The 14427-nt window shown below is 34.4% G+C and overlaps 1 protein-coding gene across 2 annotated transcripts in view; it reads right to left on the bottom strand.

Moving 5' to 3' along the window:
• Window positions 1–14427, bottom strand: part of KPNA4 (karyopherin subunit alpha 4) — a 53889-nt gene that overhangs the window by 15043 nt on the left and 24419 nt on the right. For both annotated transcript variants that reach the window (XR_003792327.1, XM_029214301.1), the window contains exons 2-11: window positions 12508–12552; window positions 11582–11671; window positions 11443–11472; window positions 11296–11348; window positions 8143–8238; window positions 7543–7628; window positions 5607–5693; window positions 3587–3756; window positions 3438–3482; window positions 40–171 (exon numbers count right to left, since the gene is read on the bottom strand). Coding sequence is in view for 1 of the 2 variants with exons in the window: in XM_029214301.1 (XP_029070134.1) it covers window positions 40–171; window positions 3438–3482; window positions 3587–3756; window positions 5607–5693; window positions 7543–7628; window positions 8143–8238; window positions 11296–11348; window positions 11443–11472; window positions 11582–11671; window positions 12508–12552 (834 nt within the window). In the remaining variant the exon portion in view is untranslated. The remainder of the gene's footprint in view (window positions 1–39; window positions 172–3437; window positions 3483–3586; window positions 3757–5606; window positions 5694–7542; window positions 7629–8142; window positions 8239–11295; window positions 11349–11442; window positions 11473–11581; window positions 11672–12507; window positions 12553–14427) is intronic.

The raw sequence follows: 14427 nt of genomic DNA, 5'->3' as shown, positions 1-14427 counted from the left end.
AAGCACACAGTGACATGCTTTTATCAATAAAAAACTCACCTGAACCTTAACTTCCTGGTGGCTGAGCAGAGGAACCAAATGAGGGACTATTCCAGAGTCTATTACCATCTGTATCTGTTCGTTGCCAGCATCAGTAAGGTAAGAGAGGGCCCAGACCGTATCTACCAATATCTAATGAATAAAAAGAATTCAAATAGCCTTTGAATATTTTCTCATTTCAAAAATTCTTAACCATATGGACTAACCTATGATTGTTCTACTATCTTCTTTCTTCCCTTTTCTCTCACCTAAATTCACTGGAATCAATCTTCTCTATTATACTAAGCATCATCATCTATGAACGTCTATATCAAGTGTGTGCATCTTATCTTCTAGCCATATTTAGGATATTTAGGTTAATTATGATCTTGTTCACAGATTGGTATCCACTCTTAACTCACAAAGATACAAGCACAGTACATAGCACATAAAATATGAGAAAAAGACATTCTCTTTCCCGAATGCTCAGACTGAGGGATACTAGGTCCAAGGACATTGTGATAAACGCATGTAGTTGGAAAGAGTATATGTATCCAACATACAAAGTGGTTCAAAGCATCTGGGCTAGGTGAATATATTCAAGGTGTTCTCGCATCAATACCCTGTTGGTAGGTCTAAAGCCAATACTCCAGTATTAGGATTATAGTACTTTCATCTTTTCCAACCAGTATGCTTTGCCTTATAAAACCAGAGGCAACTTCCCAAATAGGAATCTCCCACAGCTGCAGATCAAGACATTAAAAGCAACCATAGGTCTACTTGTGAGATCTATAATCAAAAAACATGTCCTAGTTAAAAAGCAAAAAAAACCAACAAACAAAAAACTCCCCAAAAACCAACCAACCAAACAAAACTATAATTTACATCAGGTGCCAAAAGTACTTTAAAAAAAAAGCCTCTGTAATTAACTTATAATGATTATATTTCAAAGTGCAACAGGCCATTGTGTTACTTCTTTCTTTGTATGTGAAGTCCTAATTAGAAGTTATGGCCAAAACGAAGAATGACAAACAACTGTTAAACTGCTAAATAATACAATTACTGACAAAGACACAGTAATAAATAATTGTGCCTGAAACTTTACTTCCGAAAGCTTTTCTGGAATATGAACTCTATGTCAAAAGACAAACCAGAGAAGTCTGAAACCTTTAAATTCTAAATCAATGATATGTTTAAAACATCCAAGAAGCTCCTAGAAGAAAATAGCACTTTGCCATTTTTCCTTTCAGAAATTCAAGAAAGCACTATGGATATTTTTAACGTCAAAAGAAGACACCAAATGAAAAATTCACACACATAAAGTGGTATCAAAATATGTGAGACAACTAAATTTCAACTTACAAAAGTAACTATTTTTTTGCCAAAATTTGCTGACATAGGCAAAAAAACTTCAAGTTACTTTGTGCATGACTGTATGTAAAATCCAGATATATTTTTTAAAAAAGGCCCAATACTAAACATGTCATTAGTATGCTCACATCAAAATCATAATTTAAATCAGACCTGATCTCATATGCACTTTTTGTGTCAGCAAGGTCTATAAGTTTACTAATTACAACCAGAGTGTAATTTCAATGTTTCACTTATGGTTTGTGGAAGCAGTTTCATTATTTTTTTTATTTCTTTGATGGCCTGATTTAAGAACTTGCTCCTAAGTGTTAACTTAAGAAGATTTCATTTTTAGTAAACATTATTGTTTAGTAAACAATATTACTAATGCTACTAAAAAAGAACAATGCAGGGCTTCCCTGGTGGCGCAGTGGTTGAGAGTCCGCCTGCCGATGCAGGGGACACGGGTTTGTGCCCCGGTCCGGGAGGATCCCGCATGCCGCGGAGCGGCTGGGCCCGTGAGCCATGGCCGCTGAGCCTGCGCATCCGGAGCCTGTGCTCCACAACGGGAGGGGCCAAAACAGTGAGAGGCCCGTGTACCGCAAAAAAAAAAAAAAAAAAAAAAAGAACAATGCAAACTGGCTTGAGAAATTCAAGATATATCAAGAGCAAGAAAAACGGAGTTACAATCTCAAATGGATTGGGGTAAACAAGTGGAAAGAACACAATACATCTCTGAATAAGGTCAACCAAGGTGTCTAGTTTTCCAGAAGAGTTATAAACTTTGAGATTAATCTTTCTTGGAAATCTTTTAATAAAAGTAAAATATAAAAAACTGTAATTTAATCAAAGAATTTGTGAGCCATGGCCGCTGAGCCTGCGCATCCAGAGCCTGTGCTCCGCAACGGGAGAGGCCAAAACAGTGAGAGGCCCGCGTACCGCAAAAAAAAAAAAAAGAATTTGGCTATAATAAGCCAAAACCAAAATCTGTTTACATGTGTGGTTTTTTTGCTTGTTTGTTTTTTAAACCCTAGACTATCTGGAGCTAGAAAAAATATCTTTAGGACAAAGATCATGTTCATCTAATGAATAATCAAGCACATTATGTCACTGCTTGATGTAGTATAATTCTAACTTTAACTTGCTCCATATCTTTACAGAGATCCTGGCAAAAGGGTATTAATACCCTAGAAACTGTGAAGGAATGAAGCAGCTTATCAGACAGTAATCATACCAAACTGTGTTTTTAAAGAACTACACAAGGTTCTGATTGTTACTATGAGTTTTATCCATGTGATTTTCTTTTACCCATTATATTCCTAGCTCTTCTAACACAATAAAAGCTAGACTGAATTTATAAGCAGTTATGGCAGTTTCCCACTCATTCATACTTCCTGAGTTGCTTTCTCCTTTGCTCTCTGTGTTAGTATGAGTAGGATATATTTATTATGTTTAAAATCTAGTCCGCACTGATTTGTTTCCTTTTTGTTTGTATACTCAATTACCTCTACACCAAGTGAAGCCATTACCAAAGTCATTATAAATGAATTAATAGAGTAAAAATGAAATTAAAGAGCAACTGATATTCATGGTTTGGTGTAAGAATGGTGTATGAATACAAACCCATGCATAAAGGCACAAATATTTCTCTTTTTTACCTTTCGAAAAATAATACCACTAGGTGTAAGTGTTCTCTCAATGGCCAGCTGTCAAAATGAGCTTTCATAAGAAGCTCATGAACAATCAAAGATAAAATCTTAGTGAGAGAGATTACTAACTGGCAACTTTAAGAACTTCCAATGTCAGTTTTCACAACACTAATATATAATATATGCACATACATTACTGCCCAGACCAAAATAACAGGCTTGATTTCTTCACTGAAATTACATATTGTGATATGGGTAAACACAGAGAAAACATAAAATACCAAACTATGTATCGCAGCTCCTGAAATGAAAAAATTTGATAGAGTGCACTGACATAATGTCATTTTCTCCCCTGTGTCACAGGGACAAGCCCTAACCACATATACACATAAAAATATATGACGGGAAGCATTTACTCACATTTACGTCTGTGTGATGAATTAAAACACAAAGAGCTGGAAGAATCTGAAGAGAGAAATATATAGATTTTAAAATACACAGATTAAAAACATACACATAATGGTATCTACTTTACTTTAAAGGAAAACAAAAACAAAAATACTTGTTACCTCCTGAATGGTTTCCATTGGGGGTGGTGGGTCTTTGTGGCGACATAAGTTGACCATAACCCAAGTAACATTTCTTAAGAATGTTATAGGAATAGATGGACTTATGAAGGAAAGTAAAGGTTTCACAACTCCAAGACTTATGACATAATCTCTACACTGTGGCCCATCACCTGTAGGAAGAAGGATTTATTAGTTCAATACAATAAGCAACTCAGAAAACGTAAAGCACTGGGTTCAATATGCTACTTCCTGTATTTGAAACAAGTATACTATTTTGTTTTATGTGAAAGTTTTAGACAATAATAACCTAGTTCTTTGAGCCAAGAGAAGATAAGGTACTAAGATTTTTTTGCACATTATTCATGTATTCAGGTTTATATTCTGTTTACCCTAAAATGTTTTTATGCCATCTAAAATGTTTTTATGCCATCTAAAAGCCTCAGTAAGGCTTTAAAGTACTTTGTGAACACAGAATTCTTGCTTTTTCTCTTCTCTCTCAATGGTACTCTAAGTTTAAGAAACTTTCACGTTATAAAAAGAGATATATTGAAATACCATTACAGAGAAAATATTTGTAGAATTTATACTGATGATCTAATATCAAAGCATAGAGAGTATTAACTATAAATTACTCTATACACTTAGAAACTATGTCTCAAAAAGGCAGGGGAGAGGGAACCAATACCCCTAGATCAGTGGTTCCCATAGTGATTTTGGGGCCCTATCCCAAATCTGTTGAAACAGAAACTCTGTGGGTCCAGGATTCTGTTTTAACAAGCCCTTAATATAATTTTGATAACAGGCTAGAGTTTGAGAATCACTGCCCTAGAGAAAAGTGCCAAATTTAATTTCCTCTACCTAGAGTATCACTATAATTTGTAGTATGAAAGCCACACTGAAGTATTACATTCCGTAAGTGAAAACACTTTGCCCTGCACTGTGGTATTTGAAGATAAAATGCTTGTTCTTTTTGCAACCATGTATTCTAATTAATTCTAAAATGTCACTGGAATTAAAAGCCAAAGATCAAGATGTTGTATTAATAGTTCTAAATCTACAATTTGGTATAAGACTCTGGATATACAAACGATAGCATTCCTAACAGTAATATACCATATGCCAAGAACAGTTTAAAGGGAAATTCTCCCATTTGAAAACTCACAATTGTGGAGCACTAACCATACCTTACCTTCCATCTTGGCCCCCAAAAGGGTAATAAAGAGGAGGTATATCAGAGCAAAACTGATTACTTCTATGCAAAAATAACAAAATCTGTGGCAAAAATAACTTTTAACATCATGGTACACAATACAGTTCAGACTGCAGATTTTTTCCATTCTCCACTGGAGGATAGATTTTTGAGTTTGGGTGAAGTTAGGCTGTAGTTAAAAAACAAATTCTTGAAATACTGGAATTGTCTTTAATTATTTTTCCTACAATTATTTATCAGAAAAAACCTGAAGGTATGGCAATCATGGTGGTCAACATTTAATGAGACTGCCTATAAGGTACAGATACCACATGTATGATGATGACCTCATGATGATAGTGGATAACATTACTATACTTCATTGCACTAAAATCCACAAGAGATATAAAAAATTTCAATTTAGATTCTTCTCAGAACTGCTATTACAGAGAAAAATTTTGGTTTATGTTTTGCCTCCTCCTTTTTTCTTATTATTTCCTAGGATAGTAAGAGAGTTGAGGAATAAAATGGGCCAACATAATAAAGGAGAAAGAGGAAAATACCTAAATCACATACATATTTCATAATTATTCAAATAATTAAGAGTTGACTATATACAAAGAGATATACTGGTATCACAAGCAACAAAAATGTTCATTCTGTTTACTATGGGTTTATACTTAAACAGCTGTAATTTCTGTAAACTAGTTCATAAAAACTAGTACTAAAAAAGGCAAATTGCTTTTTCTTTTCAACTACTAGTAGTCATTTTTATTACACAGTACATGATAACAATGATTGCTGGACTAGTATTACAAGTTTTAGACAAACCTATGATATTTCCCAGTGCCCACACTGCTTGCTCACAGACATTTTGATGGGGTGAATGGAGAAGCCTCAGGAAAAGTGGAACAGCATCTGAAGAAGGAAAACATAAGCTATCATTTAAGTTTGAAGATACTGCTATATATCAATTATATTTCAATAAAATTGAAAGGAAAAAAGTTGAAAACACTATAATCTAAACCAAAAAATCAAACTTGTTCCTTTGCTGAAATCCCAAAAGAAAGAAACCTATCAAAAATATATTTAAGGGCTTCCCTGGTGGCGCAGTGGTTGAGAGTCCGCCTGCCGACGCAGGGGACACGGGTTTGTGCCCCGGTCTGGGAAGATCCCACATGCCGTGGAGCGGCTGGGCCCGTGAGCCATGGCCGCTGAGTCTGCACGTCCAGAGCCTGTGCTCCCCAACGGGAGAGGCCACAGCAGTGAGAGGCCCACGTACAGCAAAAAATAAATAAATAAATAAATAAAAAATATATATATATATTTAAAATATATCTTCATTAAATGATTTTCATTAGAATAACGGTAGTGGAAAATTTCCGGCTAGCAGACTATTCATCATCAAAGTGACAGTTTTAACACACAGACAAATGTCAAATTAAGCTGATAAAATTTCATTCACAGTTAAAACCGGATTTAATTCCAATTTCAAGAAATTAATTCCTTATAGATTAGCATTAGCTTCAAATTTGAAAAAAACTCCAATTACTAAAATAACTTTTGAATACAGAAATTTAAAATAACATCATATGGGTCTTTAGCCAGGCCAGTGATTCCTGTGCCACATGAGACCTTCTGAATCAGAAAATGATTCTGTTGCTTAACACAAGGAAAAACAAAGAGACGTTTAACAGAATAATACTGCACTGAACAAATGATTCTTCTATTTCTTTTCTTCCCTCTGATATTGCTCTGAAAAATGCTATTTGAGTACATGTAGATCAATCATGCTTACTTATAGTAAAAAGTAATTCATTTATCCATTACTTTTGGTATATTAAGACAGACGAGCAGTGTTAAAACAAATTCTAAGCCTCTTTCTAATCTTTAAGGAACACAAAAGAGAAAAGAAGAGGGATTAAGACATTGTCTTGAAATCATAAAATTAACTAAACAGTCAACTATACAAAGCAAAACCAAAAAATCCAAACCCCAAAATCACCTGAACCCAAAATTAATCAGTTTTATTATAATTTAAGGAAATTATCTTTTCTATGTAATATTATAATACAAGTGTCTATATAATAAAATCCTCACTGGATAACACTTTTGTTCCCTTTCAAAATCTTGACGGTGCTTAAGATTTTAACAGGCTTATTAGACAAGTATGCTGCTTACATATTTGAAGGGGATTCTGAAAGTACTTTCTTTAAAATTATTAATTTCTTTGTTTAGTAGAAGAATCAAATAGTACTTATGAAAATAACTCAAGTTATTACTTTCAATAATTATTTCCCACTTACATTTCTTGGAACATAAAAAACAACCAATCCTATAATAACAATGAAAAAAAAAATTTCAAGCCATTCTCTAAAGTAGGACCACTTTATAAAAGAAGATTTCTTTAAAATGTATAATGGACATCTCATTAACAGTGTCCAACAGGTAGTATGGCAACAGGAAAAACACCTTTATTTCTGTGATGTCCTATAAACACAATAATGTAACTACTACTATAATTACAAAATGTTCTCAGATTTAGAATCAAATGAATTTTTGGAAATAGAAAATGTCAGTCAATGGGACAAGATGATCAAAGTAACATACTTGAGTTGGCCTATTTCAACTACCTTATTTGTTACTGAATTCAAAATACTTAATTATTTTATAATATAAATAGCTCTATTCTTTTAGGAAAAGCATTGAGTTTTTTAATTAACTTTTTTTTGAAAATCACAATTTTGTCTCTTAATAACCAACTTACTGGACTGAACTACTGCTTGAGTTTGTTCAGAGGTTCCAGACGCAATGTTTGTCAAAGCCCATGCAGCTTCAAACTGTAAAGAAGGACTACAAAAAACAAATAATTTTAAACAGCAGGAATTTCTACATTGGCCCAAATATCCACCAACCACTCCTCCCCCTAGCATTTTAAAAGTATTACATATTTTTATTCAAAAGATATATGCACCCAGTACTTTTTTTTAAACTTCCAATGACTATTTAAAATATCTGTTCAGTATAAAAAGCTACAACCTCCTCAGGTGTCCTTATTTTTAGTAAGAACTCTTTATTAAGATACCTGCACATTACTACCCAAACAGTTTTCTCAAGTACCTATCTGGCTAAACTAGTTCTTGCCAATTTTCAAAGCTTAAAAGTTAAATATATCATTCACAAGTTCCCGTTTGGTCTTTACTTTCCTCTCTTGGTGTAAACATTCCTTACACTGTTTTTCACTTTGGCTTCTCAACTCCACCTTATAGCCCCCTTTTTTTTTCTTTAAAGACCAAACTAACTATGAGAAAATCTTGTCTTCTGCAAAGGATACATCCTAAATTATTTCTTAAAATAATGTACTTACTTGTCATCTCTTTCAAGACAATGGACTAAAATAGGCAATATTCCAGATTTTATTAAGTCATCAATTGGTGGATTTCGATCACTGGACAAAAGCTTCCTATAAGAGATATAAACATACCCCTTGTGAACTTAATGACATATAATTAAGTTCAAATTCACATTTGATATATTACAATAAACTGAATATTTGGCACAAATACTCTCCCTGCAAGCTACTTTTTAAATTTACATAATGCAACCTTTTCTCTATTATAAATTAATTTATAAATTTACAGAGATTATTAATAATTAGGAAAAAATGGTAAGACATGAACCACTTTTTTTTAAGTTAGGACAAAAGCAGATAGGATGCTGGTACAAGTTTATAGCTGATACTAGTGTCCAGTTCTTCATCCTACTCTATATACCAAATCAAAGGTCATAAAAGCTCAACAACATTCTCATCTCAACAACTAAAGGAAATGAAATAAACACAGCAATACATAGGAAAATATCCAGAGAGATATTGGAGATACTAAGGTGAATGACAGACACATCCTTGCTCTCATGGAGCTTAGAGAGTAAAACAATACCTAGTGCCCATTTACACATATGGCAGACTGCAGTTTTAGCTGACAAATCCTAAATGTGGCCTAACACAAATCTTCACCCATTTGAATCCCCTGCACTACTATATGAAGACAATGTTTAAGCAACCTTAATCAGATTATTCCCCTACATAAACCAAGTGATGGCTGCTAATTTACTACCCTATCAGTGTAAACTCCTTGACTGAGTTTTTTATAACACTCCACAAACTAGCTCCATCTTATTTATCTACTAATCTCATTCTCTGTAATTCAACAACAGGTCAGTCGTCTGTCCAACCATTTCAGTCTAATTTCTAGGCCCTTCAAATCCTATTCCCCACACTTGGAATGCTCTCTTTTTTGCCTATTCAAACTCTATCTTTTCAAGTTAAATGTTTTCAAAATACCCTCTCTGAATTCCGAGAATATATACACAGCATATGGCTACATTCGCTGTTGAGCATCACTATTTTTAATATAGTTTTGCCTTCCCGATTAGGTTCTAAACTTCTTACAAAGCAAGAATTATTCCACATGCTTCTTCACAGTATTTTCCGTAATAAATGGTATGATTCTTTGCACAACACAGGAAATAAACCCAGTCTTTCTTTCTTTTTTTTTTTGCGGTACGCGGGCCTCTCACTGTTGTGGCCTCTCCCGTTGCAGAGCACAGGCTCCGGATGCGCAGGCTCAGCGGCCATGGCTCACAGGCCCAGCCGCTCCACGGCATGTGGGATCTTCCCAGACTGGGGCACGAACTCGTGTCCCCTGCATCGGCAGGCAGACTCTCAACCACTGCGCCACCAGGGAAGCCCAACCCAGTCTTTCTTAATCAAGGTTTCAAATTTAATAAAAGAAATTATTTTTTATTACTTCACTGAGGACATTCTTAAAGAGAAATGTCCCTCTTTCTTTGTAAAATGGCGCATACAATATCTACAATGTATCATCAGTTTGGTGACACTGTCTTGCTCTGTGCTAAGGTGCCAGTAGTTTACCCAGAGTTGCTTTTGCAACATCCATGTGAATGTTAACACAGTAAAAACAACAACAAAAAAGGCAAATAAAGTCTTAGAATTATTGTGAAAATAATACCTCCTTAAGTTATCCCAGGCTCTCCTAGGGATCCACACACTATATTTTGAGATCCCCTGCCTTAGGGCTTTAATTATCTTACAGAACTCATGTTGAGAAGGGCTGCTCCAATACTATAATCAACTCTGACAATGGTGAGCATAATGTATCAATTTCTTAATCATTCTTCCTATTAACATTAATTTGCCATTCTGAGATGTGAAAACTTCTGTGATTTTCTTCCTACATAGCAAAGTCCTCTCTAGGAAGTTCTTCTACCTGTGGTGGGCAACACTTAATTCTATAATTTCCATATGTGTTCTAGGCCATTTAAAGTGAATATGCAAAAGTAAGAAAGCCTAATAAACATAAAAGGGACTCATGCACTGGATAAGATATTACATAAAACTGTGAAGTTTTTTTTCACTTTAAAATTCTGTAACTAGAATCAATTTCTTGCTTAAGTGTCTCTTTCCTACAATTACAACATAGGGTGGCATTCTTTTATTTATAAAAAAAACAAAGGGCTTCCCTGATGGTGCAGTGGTTAAGAATCCACCTGTCAATGCAGGAGGCACGGGTTCAAGCCCTGGTCCAGGAAGATCTCACATGCTGCGGAGCAACTAAGCCCATGCGCCACAACTACTGAGCCTGCGCTCTAGAGCCCACGAGCCACAACTACTGAGCCCATGTGCCACAACTACTGAAGCCCGCGCGCCCTAGAGCCTGTGCTCTGCAACAAGAGAAGCCACCGTGATGAGAAGCCTGCGCGCTGCAATGAAGAGTAGCCCCCGCTCACCGCAACTAGAGAAAGCCCGCACGCAGCAACGAAGACCCAATGCAGCCAAAAATAAATAAAATAAATTAAAAAAAACAAAGAAACCACTATATTGTACTATGATACAACCATGTCTTCCCCAAGCTATTTATTAATACAAATGTCTCAGTAATAATTTTTTGGTTTTCCCTTAAAATATGAGTGCATAGGTTTTATAACTATGTGCAAAAATAACTAAATATTCTTACATTGACTGAGAAGTGGGAGTCTCTGTAGCCCTAAATCTTAATGTGTACCCCTGTACACTGCTACAGTAAGCTTTAATTCAATTCATTGTTTGATCAATATGAGGACTGTGAGAAGAATTAGCTACCTGAGCAGGATTTGATGAATCTGAATTTTAATAAAATTAAATACCTATTAATCAGTAAAAGGTAAAAAGCTTTATAAATAACGTTTTTCTATTAGTCTATAGCAATACCCTGTCAAATCAACTTTTCCCTAGCATTTGTACCTATTAGCCACACTAAGGCCTCAATGTATTAGCGAGTTTAGAAAATTGCTAATTTTAATACTCTAAATCAGAGAATAATTTTGAAAATAAATTCAGTTGGTCTATGACTGTTCTTTATTGTCATCAAAGTTAATATAAGAAACAGGACTACTATATAGTGAAAACCCAAAAGAGAACTCCTGTGTAAGTTACAAAATATGTCCTTAAAATTTAACTTACCTAGCAGCTTGAACTGCACTTAACTGAATTCCTTGGTTATCACTTGAAGCATTCTATAAAAAACAAAACAATTTTTGATGCAGATACACAGTAATTAGTTGTTAAGTCCAAGAAATACAAATGAAAAGGGGGGGAAACTCAACTTACCTGAACAATAGCTTCTAGAGAGGTATTTTGCTGGGAAAAAAGTTAGAGAAAACTAAGTTAAAAAATCACCTTGTAATTCTGTATTTATGTAAAAATTTTTCACTGGTATTTTTAAATTACCAGAATAACAATTACTTACCACTCTATAATCACCATCTATGTCAGAGTCTTCACAGATATCTTCATGTGGTACGTTCCTTCTCTTTAAGAGATGTTCATCTCTTTTATTCTTTAAAAAAAAAAAAAAAAAACCAGTTAATTTTTAAAAAGCTAAATACTTTCATACAAAGGTTAGGCAGTCCTGTGCCTACAAAAAAACATGAAGTGACTTTTAAAAGTAAAATGCAAACGCAGAAAATTAAACCAAATTGTGAATTAAACACTTAAGCAACACTAATTTGAGCCCCAAACCCCAAATACTACATTTTTAATGAACCGTGAACAATGTAAAAACAAACTAAAAAACAAAATAATTTGATTAAAAAAGATAGTGTACAGTTTAAGCCAGAACCAAACATACATATTTATTTAAAAGTACTAAACCATTTTATACATCATCTGGGAGCTTCTCTTTATCACCTAAAAACAAAGTCAAAGCAAAAGTTGGGCAGTTCAAAATCAGACAAAAATCAACAATACCTTACAAAACTGAAGGGCCACTTGAATTTCACTAAAAATGTTTGTGACAAACTTAAAAATATATTCTCAACTAACCTACTTTAATACTTGAAAAGTTGATGAAATTTTTAAGTACCAAGTTCCTTTTATGGAGTAATTACTACTGTAAATAGCAGAACTATTTAGTATGACATATATTTTATATAAACCATTTAAAATTACAGAAGAAAAAATCATTTGATAATGTGTTTATCTCTATATTTGGATAGTGGACAAACTGTATCTTGTCAACTTCAATAGCTTGTCAAATTTAGTCAATCTTTCCATTTTCAAAAAAAAAGAAATGCCAATTAAGCACCTGAGATTAATATACATTTGCTAATTTCTCTATATGCTGTAAGGTTGTTAGAATTATGCTTGAAAGTACCCAATATTAATCAGGCTCACCTTCCTTAATTCAACTACAACTTCATTTCGTTGTCTTCTCATAGTCTACAAGAAATTAAAGAAAATTATTTTTAAAAAATCACCTCAAATTCCATCACCCAGAGAAAACTGATATTAACATTTTGATGTACATCCCCTTATCTTTTCTTCTACTCGTATATATACACAGTCATATTTTACTCATAATAAAGGTTATATTATATAGATGATTTCCTATCTTCATTTCATATTCACATTCTCAAATACTGAACATCACTGAAATTATTAATGGAGCTATAATGTTGGATATATCATAAAAATTTTAAACTGTAACATAAGAATTATTAAAAACACAAAGGTACAAAGAATAAAAGAACCCATAATCTCACCCCCTATATGAACTTCCTATTTAAAAAGTAATATATATACAAGGTAATCTCACCCCCCATATGAACTCCCTATTTAAAAACTAATATATGTATAAGGTTAGTAAATGCAAATGCTTTAAAAAAGGGGGGATGGGGGAAGGGGAGAGAACCTTCCTGCCCATTCATAGTTTCTTTCTCTAAAGGTAAACATTGTTAGATTTACTATGATTTTGACACACTTATCTATTTATTCTGATCTTCACCTTATTTTTGTTTATTTAATTAAAGATCTTAAAGATTTTCCATGGTGGTATACGCAGATCTACTTCATTCTTCCTAAGAAGCACATTAATTATTCTACCACATACTGTAACCATTGTTTTTTAAAGTGTTTTTCTCATTTTAAAGTTACCTAACATAGAGGACTTCCCTGGTGGTGCAGTGGTTAAGAACCCGCCTGACAATGCAGGGGACACAGGTTCGAGCCCTGGTCTGGGAAGATCCCATATGCCGTGGAACAACTAAGCCCGTGTGCCACAACTACTAAGCCTGCATTCTAGAGCCCGCGTGCCACAACTACTGAAGCCTGTGAGCCTAGAGCCTGTGCTCCGCAACAAGAGACGCCACCACAATGAAGAGTAGCCCTCGCTCGCTGCAACTAGAGAAAGCCCATTGCACTGGATAAGATATTAGATGAAACATATTTTGCAGCAATAATCTGATTTTTATTGGTGGTGACAAAAATCACAGGTAACTTTAATAACTACTGAGGTTTATTGGTTACATTATTAACTGAAGGGAATACTGTTTCAGTTAGAAGTTAGTGAAAACAAAGATGTAATTAATTTTTTTCTAAGTTCCCAAGACCTCCTGAATTCCACCCATAGACTCCATGGGAATAAGGACTCAGTAAAGAACTCCTTTCTAAAAAGTCAATCAGGTCATGTTACTCCCCTCTTCAAAACCATCCACTGGCTCTCCACTCTGGAGTAAATGCCCAGTCATTATAATGGCTTAAGTCTTCCCACCTCACACCCTCCCTGGTTACCACCTCTAAGATCTCAGCTCCTATCACTCTCTCAATTCATTCTGCTGTATCCTCACTAACTTTGCTATTCCTCTAATGCACTGGAAATTCTCTCTTCAAGGCCTTTTCTAATACACTATACAGCAACTGCTAAGAAAATGGACTCCAAACTCCCAATGCAGGGGTCAGGGTTCGATCCCTAGTCAGGGAACTAGATCCTGCATGCATGCTGCAACTAAGAAGCCTGCATGCTGCAACTAAGAAGGCTGATGCCGCAACTAAGACCCGGTGCAGCCTAAATAAATAAATAATAAATATCAAAATAAAAATACCAAGACAATTAAAAAATACTAATAAGATAGGCTGCAAAATGAATAAAAATAATTAGACAAGTATTACAACAAGAGTTTCAATATTCACCATAGTTTAATCTTTACAGCCTTTAAGAAGTAAGAAGAAATATTTTTACTTTTACAAGTAAGGAAACTGAGGTTTAGAGAAGTTAAACTACTTGGCCAAGGCTACATGACTAGAAGTGGGACAGCC

The sequence above is a fragment of the Monodon monoceros genome, unplaced genomic scaffold, assembly GCF_005190385.1.
Source record: "Monodon monoceros isolate NGI ecotype Baffin Bay Population unplaced genomic scaffold, NGI_Narwhal_1 Super_Scaffold_11, whole genome shotgun sequence".
Classification (NCBI taxonomy): domain Eukaryota; kingdom Metazoa; phylum Chordata; class Mammalia; order Artiodactyla; family Monodontidae; genus Monodon; species Monodon monoceros.
Note: the sequence above shows the minus strand (reverse complement) of the source record. Positions and strands in the feature narration are given on the sequence as shown.